Source organism: Camelus ferus, chromosome 35 (genome assembly GCF_009834535.1).
Source record: "Camelus ferus isolate YT-003-E chromosome 35, BCGSAC_Cfer_1.0, whole genome shotgun sequence".
Classification (NCBI taxonomy): Eukaryota; Metazoa; Chordata; class Mammalia; order Artiodactyla; family Camelidae; genus Camelus; species Camelus ferus.
Window position 1 is genome coordinate 19986746 of NC_045730.1, and position 17009 is coordinate 20003754.

The window sequence follows — 17009 nt, forward strand, 5'->3', positions numbered from 1 at the left end:
GAACAAATGTGACCTGCAAAGCCTAAAGCATTTACTGTCTGGCTGTTTATGGAAAAATTTTGCTGACCCCTGTTATAAAATAATAATATATGTCTATGTCCCAGTTTCTGATGTCTACCCTAGAGGCAGTCTTTATGTAAAATATGTGAAATAATTAGCCTATTGAACAACAACAAAAAAATTTCAGCCAACAGTTTTACCTCTTTTTTTTTTTCCCACTATCATTCTTTATCTAAATTTGATACTATCTTTTTTTCACTGACTCTCCCTCCTGGATCTCAGGGTGATCAACAGGAGAAGAGCAAAACATATAACAGGTAGTTTTCCACATTAAGGCATGAAATCCTTTTTCCAAATGAAATCTTTAGAGGAAGCACAGCGAATAAAACGGATGAAAGGAGAACTGCTGAAAGGGGGCCCAGTAGGGGCCTTGGCTAATATGAGGCAAAGCCCTGCTTGCTCCCCTTCCTTCCCATCTCTGTGGTTGAGCAGGAAAGGGCTTAAGGAGAGAGTCTGGGAGCAGTTCAGCTGTCAGTCTAGAATGGTGATTCAAATTGCATAATTGTCTTCTATATAATTATCGGTGACTTTGTATCTCTATAATACTCTACGTGATTGATACTCAGTTACTGCTGGTTTTTTTTCTTTTTTTTCCTCTAGGGACGGAAGGTCTTAGACAAACTGTATGAGTTAAAAATACATTTTACAAGTTTAAAAGGACTTCTAGGGCCTGAGAAGTTAGCACCAAGATGTCAGATTGTGAATATCGCAGCAGAAATTTTTCTAAAAAGTGGAAACCTAGATGGTGCCATTTGGGTCTTAAGGGGTAAGTTATAAATTCTTGTCTTTGTATTTGCCTCAAGTTGATACTGAATTGTGGGTAATAATTTGGTCTAAACTAGTAATCATGTGGGTAGGAAAGGTTGTATAAAATGAAAGGAGAACATTAACCTCACTTTAAAGAAGAAACTATATGAACCTTTGTTGAAAAGGTGGTTCTTACTTTGGCGCAATCACCATATAAATGCTTTACGTGATTATCTCAATTAATCTTCACAGAAACCCCATGAGGTTGGAATTATTACAATCCCCACATTATAGGTAAGAAAATGTTACGAGACATTAAGCAGCTTGCCCCAGATGACTGACAAGGAGTGGAGGCCAGATTCCGTCCCGGACAGTCCAGCTTTCAAAGCCCAAGCTTCAGCTGCTGAGACAGGGAAGTCCCGACTGCAGTCTGCGTAAACTGTTTCTGTACATGCACAGACAGGCATGACTTCAAACTAAGACAAGTGAAGTTTATTTTCCCTGGTAAGTCAGTTCATCTAAGAGAAACAACAGTGAGATTAAGCTAGCAGAAGCTACTTAGTTTGGTATGAGGTAAATGAAAACGTAGGTGGCACAGTAGCCGCAGAGCATCTAATGGTAGCTTTGGCTTCGTGCACCATCAAGCAAATTTTATTTGATAAAATGGAATATATAAGACTGAAGAAATCTCAAGAATCTCAGAGTTTTGGTGAAAGACTGAATAAATGCGTGAGTAAATAAAATAGAAGTCCTTTACACTAACACTCAAGACTAGCATGCATACATATTCATATATATGTATATAAAACACCTGTATTTGTTCACTGCTGAGGGTTTATGGAATATAGAGGCTCTGATTGGACTTCGTGATCAACAGCTTGTTGGAAAAGGTTTTCTTCAACTTAAACATAGCCAGTGAGGTTTCCTCGGAGAGGAAGAACAACCAAATACAAAGATAAAATACAAAATGGTAATAGAAAATACAAAATATACAAATACAAACTAGAATGTATATAGAAATAGGAGGTAGAAAAATGCAAGCCAGAGCTCACCAGCTCTGTGAGAAAGATGAGATGCAGCAAGAAATTAAAAGGGTAAAAATCATTGGTAGAAGTGGGCTTGGTGATCTTCTGCCTTCAAAGTTTCTGGCAAAACCAGTCTTTCTGAAACTAGAGGCTGGGGAGAGTTTGTGGTAGGGGCGAGGAGTGGTCTATGGAGATTTACAGTTTTTACAATTTTGATGCTTCAGTTTTGAGATTATCTTTTAAGATTCTGTCAGTTATAAATTCAAGATTTCCTTTTGCAGTGACCATGTCAATTGAAAGTCATTTTCATAAGTAAAATTTTATTTCTTTCCAAAAAAGACCCACAGAAGTATGTTAAATTGTCCCCAGAATTTTTTTTGTTCTTAAAAGCGTTCTGCAGTGAACAGGCCATTCTCAGGAAAGCAAATACAACTGCCTTGTAATAAGTGAGAGCAATACTGAACTTGTATTAAGAGACAAAAACATTAACATCCTAAACACCTGTCAGACCAGCAAAGGTTAAAGGTTTGTGATATGCCTTTTGTGACGGTAGAAAGAAACAAGCCTTCACATACGTTGTCTTTTTGATAAAATATCTGTCAAAATTTAGTAATGCTAATTTCTTTTAATCTATTAACTCCATTTTTAGGAATTTTTCCTACAAACACATTTACATCTGTATACAAACGTATGCACTGTAAGTTATCTGGAATCTTTTTTTAATCATCAACAGTGATAACAAACAATTTCAGATAACTTAAATGTCCATTAAGGATGTACCAGTTAGTGAAACTATATGATAGCCATATGATGGAATGGAATGAGGGACATCTGCAGGTACTCATTGGAATGCTCTCCAGGATCTTTTACCAAGTAAAAAAAGGGATGTGCTGAACAGCGTACATAGATGCTACCATTGGTATAAAAAAAAAAAAAAGAATACATACATATAATCTTTATACTTTTGAAATATTTGTATGCACAAGAAACTATTAATAGTGGGTGCTTCTGGGAAGAGAATTGAGTGCTTGGAGGGCAGGAATGAGAGGCACATTACCTTTTTACGTATTTTTCTATACTTTTTCCTTTAAAAAACATACGCCTTTATTACCTATTAAACTTCTTTAAAATGAAGTTTGAGAAATGTAGAGTATTTTACACATTTCTTATTTAGTGGGTGGCAGACTTTATGGTGAGAAGAAATCAATTGTTTTAGCTTTTCACATTTTCACTTAGCCGTTTTAAACTCTTTCTCGGCACTGATACCTTGCACCCTGGCAGATAAGCAGCAGATTCCTACCTTGCTTTCTCCCCTTACCAGCATTAAAAACAAAGAAAGAAAGAAAAAAAATCCTTAAAACCATAATTTTAGTTTTAGTCAAGATTTGGAGGCTGAAAAAAAGTGTCTTAATGTTCTAGAATACAAATTTTGTTTAAAAAATGCTATGCTATTTATTGAGAAACTGCCCTTGAATTTTAAAATAACTTCTGTTACCTTTATAGAGGTAATACATAGTCATTATAGAGACATAAGAAGAGATGAATAAGCAAAGATGGTGGTAAAAAGTCCATATCAAGCCACCTGGAAATGAGTGTGTAAATTAAATGGATACATTTGTTACTGACCGCTTTAGTGATGCTCTGCAGACTCCTTAGTGCCTTGCATTTTCTTCAGGCGGCCGTCTTCCTGTGGACATCTTTCTGTGAAAGGGAATATTTCTCTACAACATAACTTAATGGGCTGCATGGTTTTCCATCTTATGAATAAATACAGATAAACATAGAGACAGATCCATGAGTCCCCTTTTCTTGAACTAGCTGGTTTTTAAATTTCTATGAACAACAATCCCTGCTAAACGTCCGTGCTAAATCTTTATTATGTCCTTAGGATAAATTCTGATGAAATTACTGGATTAAAGGTAAGGGCAGTTTAAAGCTTTTTGGTAAATGTTGCCAAATTTGCTCCTGTTGCCATCCAGATTTGCAGCGAGTTATTTTGAGTTTTTTAGAAAGCCTCCTTTTGTGAGAAAATCCTTAGAGAACTGTCGTATAAGGATCTTCTATACAGACACTGTCCTATTAGGGACCACAGGTGCATATAAACTGTCCAGATGTTAGTGCCCAATAGTACAGTTTTTAGTTACCAGACAGACAGTACACTTCAGTTTAGGCAAACCTTAATCGGCTGTTCAGTACTTTCCATTCCGGGTCTTGCCATTTTCTCCAAAAGATATTTTAAAACGTTAGTTGTTATTATACTGTTTAGTGTAATGTTCACAGTGTTTGTACTTTTTTCTTTTTGTAAGAGTCAGAGTGGATCATCAATACACCACTGTGGCCTTGCGATAGACTGGATGTGCTCAATCGGCATAATCTGCTCTGTACAATTGCACATGAAAGCTTAGCAAAGAGCCTTTATAGACAGACATTTGAAGTTTTACAAAATCTACCAGGTTTTCAAAAGTCTGAAGGTATGTTTTTTGAAAGTTTAGCTTAATTATCTCTGGCCCATCTGGTGTTTAACTGTTAATAAGAAACAGTTCTCCACCTGTTTTGGTTGAGTTTTATATCCCAGCACATATTTTTAATGATGTTGTTTTTTGTAAAATGTGTTCTCTGCAAACTGAATATGCTTTCCTGATGGTTTAAAAAAAATAAGATGCTTATCTTTGGATTGTTTGTCAGCAGTTCCTAAAAGGAGCATTTCCTGATTCCCCTTTTCCTACTTCTGTCAAGTCATGAGCAAACAGTATGTTAAATGCCCCCAGCAAGCGTCATACCTTAAAATAATTCATTGCATTGGAAAAATAAATAATACTTTTTCTTTTATCACTTAACAAATATAGAACTTATTTTCCATTACCTTGGAACATAGGAAAACATGGAGGAAATGGAGGAAATTAAGCAGATAACAAGTTCAGAGAAAGAGAATACTGTGGGCAGTGGCAGGTAGTGCCCTTGAGTGCTTGCAAGTCACATGCAGGCAGCATGTCGAGGGAAACAGCAGAAGCTGTGGGTCAGGAATGAGCTGAGGGATGGGTCAGAGTCATGGGTTAAGTTTAATGAAAACAAAAACATTAACGTGAAGGCCTCCCCTCAGTGCTTTATCAGTGTCCATTTTCCCATTTATTCCACTGGCATATTGCAATTAGTGTTCTTAACTGTTTCTCCCTCTAGACAATAAAGTCCTTAAAGGCAGTGATATTTTCTTTATCTTGGTATCCCTGGTACAATGGCTGCTGTAGAACAGGCTTTTGATAAATAATTATGTTATAATGAAACAAAATAATAATAGTGAGATTGAGCAGATGGTTGTGCCGGACTTTAGAAGATCCTGAATGGCAGACTAAACAGACCTTCTTCTCTATGTGTAGTAAGGGGTCGCTAGAGTTTTGGGGACAGGTAGTGATGTAATCAAGCTGGTGTTACAGGAAAGTTCCCTGGTGGTAATGTTTAGAAAGAGACTAAAAGTAAGGAGATAAATTTCCTAATTAGGCATAGACCACTAAAAAACCCTACAGTGATAAAGACCTGGAGTCTAGGCACTGACTGATTCTAGGCAATAAAAGAGTTGGAAGTCTCCGAGGGGGCTTCACTGTCTTCAAAGTAAAGAGCAGAAAGGAGTAGACATACATAGTAAAGGAGGGCTTTTTTAATTTTTTAAACATTTTTTGGGGGAAGCAATTAGGTTTATTTTCAAGTTAATTTATAATTAGGTTTATTTTTTATTTTACGTATTTATTTTTGGTGGAGGAACCATGGATTGAACCCAGGGCCTTGTGCTTGCTAAGCATGGTCTCTACCACTGAGCTATACCCTCCCCACTGAGTTTGTTTTTTTTTTTAATTTGAGAATGAATATTTATGAGGGGATGATTTATTTTAGTCATCAGAAGGAGAAGTCTGAGGTGTGCACTGTAGATAGAATGCAAACAGAACTGTGCAGTCATTCATCAGAGACCCTGCACATGCAGTCACCTTGTGAGGACCATGGATAGAGGTGTTAATGCAGCCTCTGAATTCACGTTCCCTTCACATTATCCATTACACAGTAAATAAACGGTTTTGCTTCTGTTGAGTGCTTTATTTGTCAACTTAGACAACATGTAAGATGATTGCATTTTAGTGACTATGACTCCTGTAGTGGGTAGGAAGGGGCCAAGGGGAGCAGAGAGGAAAGGAGAAGCGTTAAGAGGGAAGTTTAGGAGATGAAGACACATCAATTTCATTATGTCAGTTATTTTTTCTTTTCAGAAACTGTGGAGGTCTCACAGTGTAGTCTTCTTTTTAATAAACTTCTGGATGCCTGTATAGAAGACAACTGCCTTGGCATGTCATCCTCTGTAGCAGAGTTCATGATTTCAAAGAGCATCCCTACTGATTTTTCCTTTCTTAGAAGATTGATTACTTCTTTAGGAAGGAGTAATTTATGGCTCAAAGCCAGAACCCACTACAAAAGTAAGTTACATTTTAAAAATTAAAATCTGATATATTGGTTTTTAATTTAATTTTCTAAACCTAAATCATGTGTGATATTTACATTGAGGCACTGAATATATAAAAAGAGCAGTTGATACACATTCAAAGATACTAAACAGATCTGTACTCTTTTGAAACCTGTTACTAATTACTATATTTTGTTTCTAATTGCTGTATCTTTTATTTCTTTGTGTATTAACATGTCCACTGGATGATGTGAAAAGGAAATAAATGACACAATTTGAACCAATTTGGTATATTTTTTAAACAGGAGTTAAACAATTGGTAGAATGAAGTTTAAGAAGTAATCACACACCTATCACTGATCTTTATGGTAGAATATTTTATAACAGGCCACAGGAGGTACAGAGGCTGCCGTTACAATGCAGCATGACACATGACAGTTTTTCATGTGGCTCCTAGTAATAGAACTTTGTTAATCTGTTTACAATTGTTCCTCTCTAATAAGTAAGCTTAGAAAACTAACACTTTCTCTAGTCCCAGCCTCTTCACAGGTATTTTAATTAGAACACAATTTTGTGTAGAATCTAGATCTAGAAAGGAGTTCTTTTCTGCCTTCAGGCAGTAATTTGTCTTAAATTTTCCTTTCTACCACTGTCATCCATATAACAAACATTTGAGGACCTAGTGTGTGTCACCCCTGTGCCACCCTACTGGCACCAACAAAAACCTCTCTCAGCTTGAAATTGTTTTTCACGTTGCCAGCTGTGATCAGTTTAGCAAGTGGTAACTTTTTTTTCCCAATGAAATGAGAAAGAAAATATTAGCGTGCATTACAGTTAGTAAGGTTAAGTATTATTTGATAAAATTTTCATTTCAGTTACATATAATCATGTATGTGTACTGGGTCATTATGTAAAATGTATTTCTTATTGTAGATTACAATCAAAAGAAATTTCAAAAGCAGAATTTTTTTGAAGATGATCATAAATTTTGAGGAAAGGTAGAATGGTTTGTTCATAACACTTCATTTCACTTTTGTGGTTATGTTTCAACTCCTTATACTATTTCCTTAAAGACTGCTAGGAATCACACTACAAAGTATGTATGTACTATTTGGTGTAACTTCATGATTTTAGTTTTTAGAATTGACGTTAATGAGGTCACTTTTTTCAAATGTGCAGTTTGGGGGAAGTGCCATCAGAAAGCATTTGTATGCCACAGAAACAAGTATTAACTTGGAAACATTTAAATGAGATTTCTATGAATCTTTCTATTTTTTAGTTGGAAATAAAATTTTGTATTAAAACAGCTAAACTTAATCATTTAAAAATTTGTATTAGCAGCTTTATTGAGATATAATTCAAATATGAAGTTCACCCATTTAACATGTACAATTCAATGGCTTTAGTGTATTTACAAAGTTGGGCAACCATCACCACAGTCAATCTTAGAACATTTTCACCAGGCCAAAAAGAAACCCCATGTGCATTAATAGTCACTCCCTATTCCTCCAAATTGTTCTAGCCCTAATGATAATTTATTTTTTAACTTTTTTTTTTTTTTTTTTTTTAGTGTGTGTTAAAGCAGTTAATGCCTGGGTACAATTCAGTACCTTTCTTATTAGCATTCTTCCTTTTATCTAAACACACCTGTGCCTAATTTTATGTGCAGTAAAACTTCTGGGGCTTATGCAAGTAAGGTTATATGGGTAAAGAGTGTTTTTGTTTTTATTTAATGTACCTGAGTTATAAAATGAAATGAATAATTCATAGTCACTGATCAGTCTTCAAAACATCTCATTTCCTGAGAGTGTTGACGTTAAAGTATCAGTGGAACTCTCTTTGATTTATCTTCACACATAGCTTACCACAAGCTAGGAAAGACTTTCAGTGCCTCATGATTACGTCTAGAGCTCCGTACTTAATTCTGAGCTTACGGCTAATTCTTCTTCAAGGCACTTATGTTACGGCTGTGGTGCCAGTGCCTTCGTTTTGCTTTTTAAAAAAATATGTTTACAGCTTTATTAACATAATTTTGCATACTATAAAACATATGCATGTAAAATGCACAGTGCATTCATTTTTATATTCAGGGTTGTGCAGCAATCACCACAGTCTAATTTTAGAACATCTTCAACACCTCCAAAAAAAGAAATCTGAAACACATTTGCATTCATTCCCTGTTCCATGTATGTTCCCCACCCGACGTAGCCCTAGGCAACAATTCATGTCTCTGTCTCTATGTATTTACCTGTTCTGGGCATTTCACATAAATAGAATCATTCAATATGTGGTTTTTTGTGACTGGCTTCTTACACTTAGCATAATGTTTTCAAGGTTCATTCATATTGTAGCCTGCATCAATATCTCTTTCCATTTTATTCCTGAATAGTACTCTATTGTATGGAATTTGTTTATCTGTCCATCAGTGATGGACGTTTGCATTGTTTCCACTTTTTGGCTATTAAGAGTAACATTGCTCTAAACATTCACATACAAGTTTTTGTTTGGACGTATGTTTTTCATTTCTCCTGAGAGCAGAATTGCTGACTCATATGGTAAATCTGTGTTTAATATTTTGAGGAACTGCCAATCTGTTTTCCAAAGAAGCTGTGCTGTTTTACATTTATATTGCCACCGGCCATGCATGGGACTTCCGATTTCTTCACATCCTCACCAGCACTTGTTACTAGGTTTTTTTTAGCCTTCCTAGTAGATATATAGTGGTGCTTCACTGAGGTTGTGATTTGTATGTTCCTAAGATTAATGATGTTGAGCATCTTTTCATGTGGTTATTGGCCATTTGTATATCTTTGTGGAGAAATGTTTATTGGATCCTTCACCCATTTTTTTCTTTGTACTATTTTAAATGGAGGAGTTTTTTGTTTTTTCTTGCTGAGTGTGTAAGTGGAGGGGTACTTATCAGTACACTTATGATATGCATATACATAAATATATACACACACACACACTTCAGATATAAGTCCCATCTCAGATATATAAATTCATGGTTTTTTTTCTATTCCATGAGTTGTTTTTCACTTTCCTGATGCCTTTGCTTTTGTCCCCAAACTAATCAGAGGGAAGTTGTCCAGGGACAGCAGAGTTGCCTTCCTGATGCTCCTAATTTGCTACCTAGTCCTAAAAATACTGCTTTTCTCTTGGAGCTAAAAAGTCAGGAAGGGGACTACACTGCTGGTGGGAATGCAGTTTGGTGCAGCCACTATGGAAAACAGTGTGGAGATTCCTCAAAAGACTAGGAATAGACTTACCATATGACCCAGGAATCCCACTCCTGGGCTTCTATCCAGAAGGAAATCTACTTCAGGATGACACCTGCACCCCAATGTTCATAGCAGCACTATTTACAATAGCCAAAACATGGAAACAGCCTAAATGTCCATCAACAGGTGACTGGATAAAGAAGAGGTGGTATATTTATACAATGGAATACTACTCAGCCATAAAAACCGACAACATAATGCCATTTGCAGCAACATGGATGCTCCTGGAGAATGTCATTCTAAGTGAAGTAAGCCAGAAAGAGAAAGAAAAATACCATATGAGATCGCTCATATGTGGAATCTAAAAAACAAAAATAAACAAACAAAAACAAAGCGTAAATACGGGACAGAAATAGACTCACAGACAGAGAATACAGACTTGTGGTTACTGGGGGTGGAGGGTGGGAAGGGATAGCCTGGGACTTCAAAATTGTAGAATAGATAAACAAGATTACACTGTATAGCACAGGGAAATACACACAAAATGTTATGATAACTCACAGAGAAAAAAATGTGACAATGAGTGTGTATATGTCCATGAATGACTGAAAAATTGTGCTGAACACTGGAACTTGACACATTGTAAAATGATTATAAATCAATAAAAAATGTTAAAAAAAAAAAAAAAAGTCAGGAAGGGGAGATGTTAGTGTTTCTTTCTATTACTTTCTGCCCCTAAAGCCAAATGGAGTATTTTTCTTTTCATGTCTGATTTTAGGGGAAAAAGTAATGTGAGTAAATTTCTACTCAGTTTATTGGCTTTGGTTTTCCTCTTCTGCTCAGAAAAGTAAAACAGAAATGCACATAAATTATATCTACCGATAGCTTGGAGAGTTAACAAGTCAGTGATTGGTTGGTCCTGGCAGTGGTCTAGGGAGATGGGACTACCTAGTGGTTAGGGTTCCAAAATCTGGAGTCAGAAGGCCAGGGTGCTTACATACAGCTCCCCCCCCCCCCATCTATCATACGAGCATTGTTGTGCCTAATTTCAAAGTTGGTGAATTGTCAGGTTAAAATAAGATAAAACCTATATGTACCTGGCGAATAGTAGGTCCTCAAAGATTAGTCATCATCATCCACAGTAGAAAGATTTCTTGAAGAAACTTATCTTAATAAGACATTTTAAGCAAATTTTACACACAGATTTAAATTGGTTTCAGTAAAATATTTCCCATATACAATTTGGATGTCCCAAGACTTATGTATAGAAGATTTCCCTATGTATCACTTGTAATAAGTACATAAACATTTTAAAAGAGTTTAAATCTCTTCTTTGGAAAAGTGAAATTTTCAGAACATGAATTGGTGAACAACACATAGAGTGCCTACACGATGGAAATGTATTTTATTCATTTTTGTATCGCATGTTTAGCACACTGCCAGCGTGTAGTAGGAACAGCACACATTTATTGCACAAGCTGTAACAGCACTATAAATAAGGGTGCTCAAAAATACTGTAAAACTATGTGATACAAAGTAAAATCTTCAAATTCTATCTTCTATTTTCTTTCTACTCTTTGGATTCATAATTCTTTTTTTTTTTTACATTTTTCATCGAGTTATAGTCATTTTACAATGTTGTTTCAAATTCCAGTGTAGAGCACAATTTTTCAGTTATACATGATGGATTCATAATTCAAGATAGGGAGTTATTATAAGTATATATAAAGTTGCTATTAGACCCAGGTCCCATTAAAACAACACCCGAGTAGCTATTTCTGATTTTTTAGTTATTCTGAAATTATGTTGTGTTGACTGTGGCTTGAAATAAGTGGGCAGTTGCTCCAATGAGGCTCAAAAGTAATTCTTCAGAGGGTTTTTTAAAATTTCTCATTTCGTATTTAATGTTTCAAAAACATTTTACGAAGTATGATTTCACATGTACTAGGATAAGCTCACTACCATATAATTTGTGCAATAAATCTGCTTCTAATGTGAAGAATTATTCTGTAACAAAAGTAATTATCACCTCTGGATATTTTGGAAACCTAGGTTTTCACCTGTTGGCGTTTTAGTAAAGTCTGATCTGTTACTTGATTTTCAGGCGCTCTTTCATTGGGTTGTTACCCACCATTGGAGGGGAATTTATACCAAAAAATTCTACTGATTCCTTCCTGTTTGTCTGAGATCGAAATGCTTCTAGCTGTTGAAATCTTCCTGGTATCTAACGCTAGTAGTATTCAGAGTCCTGAAACTTCTACAGAGATGCTGCAGATCGTTTTAAAAAGGTTGGTTGAAATAACTTTAACTGCACCCTGAAAGCAGATTGTGGCTCCCTACACCTGCCCTAGGATGTAAATGTTTTATTTATGTATATATATAAACATATGTAAAGCATTTATATATTTGTATACTTGTGCATGTATAGTATTGACAAACTTTGGTAACATTTATATTGAGAAAGGATTTGACCTTTTGAGACTTAAAACCAAACAAGTTAGTACCTTTCAAGAAACACTTTAACAACTTCAAAGATCTTGTTAGGTGGTCATAGAGACAGATCTTCTTTAGGTTTGGATCTTTCTTGTGTACTGATAGTTTTTAGATAGAAACCTAGAAGTTATTTATCTTTATGGTCATCACAGAAGATCTAAGAACCAGGTGTAAAAGGGAAATATATGATAATTTATTAGGTTCAGTCAAGAATCCTCTTGAAACTAAAGCCATTAGCCTAGTCTCAATATTTTAAAATGTTGTTATAAATGCATAAATATTATAACATAGCTCTTGGACCAGAGTGGCATCCCTTCAAATAATTTTATTCAAAGTCCAGAATTTAGGTTTACAACACTCCAATTTCTTGTCAGCTTTATCCAGGAAACTTGTAATATGAGGATCTCATGGGATTCCTATTTTAGAGTTTTTTGACCAGAGTTTTGCTTCACTTTACTGGTGGTACAGACCAGATCCTCAATCTGAATAGTCTATTAGTTATCTGTTACAGTTTTTGGATTATCCCAAAACTTTGTGTCTTAAAACAGCAAATATTATCTTAGTTTCTGTAGGTCAGGAATTTTGGGAGTATCTTATTAGCAGGATGGTTCTGGCTCAGTCTCTCGTGATGTTGGAGTCAGGATGTGATCAGGACCTGAATCACCTGCCTGACAGCTTCACTGGGGCCGGAGGATCCGTTTCCCAGCTGGCTCACTCACATGCCTGCTGGCAGGAAGCCTTAGCTCCTCGCCACATGGGCCCCTCCACAAGTTTCTTAAGTGTCTTCATGACACGACAGCAAACTTCTCTCAGAGTCAGTGATCCAGGAGAGAAAGCAAGGAGGAAGCTGCAGTGCCTTTTAGGTCAGCCTGCTGGTTTCAAGGATTCTCGCATAAAATACAAGACTCCTGGGTTGGAGACAGGACTTTATTACTTATGGCACAGCAAGCAGCATGATTATCTGCATATTTGTATCTCTTCCTCTTGCTCCTGAGTCCCACAGATGGGCCAGGATGGATACCTGCACATGCAGTGGGTTCCGTTACCCAGGAGAGGACTCCTGAACCTAGAAACCCAAGTCCTTTATAAAGGGATAATAAGCATGCCTGCCCCCCTGCTCTTCAGGAAAATACTGTCTCCACCTTGTAAGGCTGTAAGCAAACCTGTCTTTTGCTGCAAAAGGAGAAACTCTTTGTCTTTCAGAGTTGTTCACTGTATTAGACATTCTTGTAATCTGGAACAAGGGGTAGTCAGTGTATTTGCTCTCAAAACTTAAAGAAATGCAAGGGGCCATGAAAAATTGGTATCTAACAACTTAGTGTCCTAAGTTGTACAGTGTCGTTTCTGCTCTATTTTTGATAAACAAGTCATTCAGCCCATCCCATACTGAAGGGGAGGAGAATTGGGAAATAATTTATTTTAGGTCCACTTTTTTTTTTAAACCCACTAAAATTAGCTTTTTTGTTAGAGCTCTTTTCTGAAGGCTTCCTCTTCACCACTGTGCACCCCAGTGGCATGACGCATTTGGGCTCCCATCACCTCCAGAGGATTTGGTTTTCTCATAGCTTTCCATTCCCCACACATGTGCAGCCTCTGTATTCAGTACTGAATTTGTGATGCTAGTACCTAACAGTGGCATGCCTGGGTCTTTGGTTTTGTCCAAACCAATGTTGTTTTCTCTATTATTATTATCATATTGAGCCCTGCTGTCAGCCGAAGGAGGCTGATGTGGTGTTCTAGGAGGTGAGAGGCCCAAACGAACAAATGCACGAGGAGGTGCCATACCGCCGGACAGACTTCAGCCGGAGACACCATAGGGTTAACAACACTTTATTTCCACAGGGAGGTGCGCCTATGATGCACCTGTCCTGCTTTTATCTGTTTTCTGTCAGCACATGCGTGGTCTGAGTTTCTTTGTTCATTAGGCTTACAGAATATCTCTAGCACAAGCATACTTCTATTTTCTTTGTTCTAAATCTTACATAATTGATGCATGCACGGAGCAATTATTTACTGCACACTATAAACATGCTTTGATCGTGGCCTTGGGTCCCACGGCCTTAACTCATCTCAAGATCAGCTTACACCTGCCTTAACCTCTGAGAAAGTTTTATTCATCATTAGACTTTCAAAAACTGCATGTGGTTGGCATACGCCCAGTCTACCAGATTTCAGGCACTGATTCCTAAGCCAGAGTGTACTAGAAGGCTCCTGACCAGTCTTTCCTCTTTTTGACCACTGGTTCCTGTTCCAGGTGGAAGTCCTCATTCCCACCACTCTGTAGACCACACTGTGGTGTTAACGTGGGTAGGCTCACCCTCCGGCCTTCTCCTGGGCCCTCTGAGTGCCAAGAGCAGGACATAGGAAACACCAAGAAAAAGCGATGCCTAATGACGGCCACATCTCTATTTTAAATACTTCCTATTCCCTGTCTATAGGAAAATGGAGACTGGTAGAAAAGTTACTTTAAAAGTAAATTCTAGCACTTTAGTGAAATACTTTTAATTAGGACTGAAGAAAATTACTGGAAATTAGTAAAGGCATATAGCTACAATTTCTGTTACCAAATGTGAGCTACATATTAAGTATATGCTTATAATTTTAAAAAGCCATATCAAGGTAAAACACATGAATGTTATTAACTTCAAATTTGATTAAATTTAATACTCTATGCATTATAATAAATAATTATACAATTATTAACTTCAAAAATAGGTTATTAGCTGTATTGTAGATTATTGTTTCCAGACTGTGGATTGTAGCCCATTTATGTAGTGAAATTAGGTTAGGGGGTTGGGACCATTTAATTTTTTGAAAAATGAAACCTAATAGAAAATATAGTACATTGTCATAAAGGCAAGTCTTGTTCAGTTTTTATGTATGTGGGTGTATATAAAATGTCTTTTACTGTGTATTATAGTCAAACAAGTTTGAAATCCACTGTTAGAATGTAATAAAAAGACTGTCATAGCTTAGAACCAAAAAATGTAAATTCCTATCTTTTGAAGAAACTATATAGCTTCTTTTTCAAGATTCTGACTCTGTGAGGTGTCCACTTTGTAGATGTGAAGAAAACAAATCTCGGAGCCAGGATGATTATCAAGCTGCAATGAAAAGATTAATCATGGCTGCTCGTATATCCGATCCAAAGCTTTTCATTAAGCACATGACTGTCAACGTTAATAAGGAACAGGTTTATAGTTTGGAACAATGGTCTGCCCGGAAATGGCTGAAAAAGAATATGAAGTGGGCTGAAAAGGTTTGGCTTTTCAATAACCACTAGTTACTAAAGGCTTTTTTTTTAAGTTCAGGTACTCATTGTTGAAAATAAAAGGCCCTAAAAATAAAGACAGTTTTCACCATATTCAGCTTTTGCTCTTTATTGATTTATAGAAAGTTAATTTTCAAACACTAAAGATTTTGATTGATGTATGCAGTTTATAACAGTTTTATCCATACTGAAAATAATTTTTTGAATTACTTTTTGACTTCTCTTTAATTTAGGTAAACCTAAGTGTCGTGAATCCTAATTTATTCTGAAATCCAAACAATGGAAAATCACAAACTGAGTGTTGTGCAGCATTTAATAAGAGGGAGACATAAAGCGGAAATATGCAAGCAGGTGTCTGGAGCCTTCGGAGAAACCTTTAGTGGTATGAAGTACATCTCGTGAACACTCAGTCCACTCTCTGAAGCATAGTCTACATTTGTATTCTAGAATAGTAAAATAAATTGGAAAATGACTCAAACACCAAAAGTCCAGAGTACCTTCTGAGTTAACCAAAATTTTTAAATTATTCTTTTTTCCTTTAGTGTATCTTAGAATACTATATGTATCTTGAAAATTTGTAATTTATGTAAGTCACATTAGCTATGACTAAAGAACGTCTTTTAAACAAATATATCAGAACTTAAATATCCAAACAAGGATTGTTCCTTTCAATCTTACTATCTTATTTCAGTCTTATCTTATTATGTTCCTTTTCTGAAGCCATCTTCAAAATCTGTAGCAGTCATTCTCCAAGGTGGTCATCCTCAATCCTAAGTTTGATACTTTAGATACTTTAAACCATAATTTAAAATCATTTAGAGAAAGAGTCTGAATAAGGTAAGAAAAGAATAAATGGTGACTAGGGGGACTGAAAGTATTTCTTAAAGGAGTTCCCAAAATAGAATGTTGGCAGCATCATTGGAAAAATCTATAACCTCACAAAAATAAAAAAGTTAAAACCTAGCACTTAGAAAAATGCCTTACTATGATAAAATGTGGAATGAATAGTCTTGTGAAGGGGAGATGGGAAATGAGGCAGAAGGAGACATCAAGAAAGAGGCCCAGTTCTCTAGTATGAACAAACTGGGTGACTAACTGTCATTACTGAAATTCAGCATCTAGGAAATAAATTGAGTTTGGAGATTATTACCATGAGTTTAAGATGCCTTTGAGGACAAGTGGAGAACAGTAAGTGGGCAATTATAATTCAGTCTTTTCATAACTGAAACCCAAAGAAAAGAACTAAGGAAATATGAGACCATTTAGATGCTGGTGGCAAGGATGCATTTGAAGGGATGAAGGTGCAAGAGATGATAAATTAAGCTTTTAGGAAAAATCGGTTTGGGTGGAATGGATTATAAGTTGACCAGATTGTTTATAATGAGAAGTGAAGAACCATTAGGGCTGGAACAAGACGAGGTTTTTGTTTTTTGTTTGTTTGTTTTCAGCTCAGTCAACAGTGCCAAAAGGTAGGAAAGGGAAAAGAGTGGTAACTATATTTGCCTATTTCTCCTGTGGCAGTTTATGGGGGTACACAAAAGCGAAATACTGCTATTAGTAAAAAAAAAAAAAAAAAAAACCCAAGCTCATGGTGGAGAATGCTTATGGTTTCAAAGTATCCAGATGTTAAAAGGGGCCAAAGTCAAAAGGAAAATGCGAACCAGAGAAAAGAGAAAAATTTTAATTAGCTATATTTATGTAAAAAAAGCCAAAGGACAATCTTCAATAAGACCTTTAAAGTATGAAGC

At 36.1% G+C, this 17009-nt stretch overlaps 1 protein-coding gene across 1 annotated transcript in view; it reads left to right on the plus strand.

The window, feature by feature from the left end:
- Window positions 1–15342, plus strand: part of LOC106730791 (protein TOPAZ1-like) — a 54404-nt gene extending 39062 nt beyond the window's left edge. The window contains exons 16-20 of the mRNA XM_032473729.1: window positions 661–826; window positions 4139–4303; window positions 6086–6289; window positions 11602–11785; window positions 15054–15342. Of these exons, the coding sequence (XP_032329620.1) occupies window positions 661–826; window positions 4139–4303; window positions 6086–6289; window positions 11602–11785; window positions 15054–15273 (939 nt within the window). The 3' untranslated portion in view covers window positions 15274–15342. The remainder of the gene's footprint in view (window positions 1–660; window positions 827–4138; window positions 4304–6085; window positions 6290–11601; window positions 11786–15053) is intronic.
- Window positions 15343–17009: the final 1667 nt, after the last annotated feature.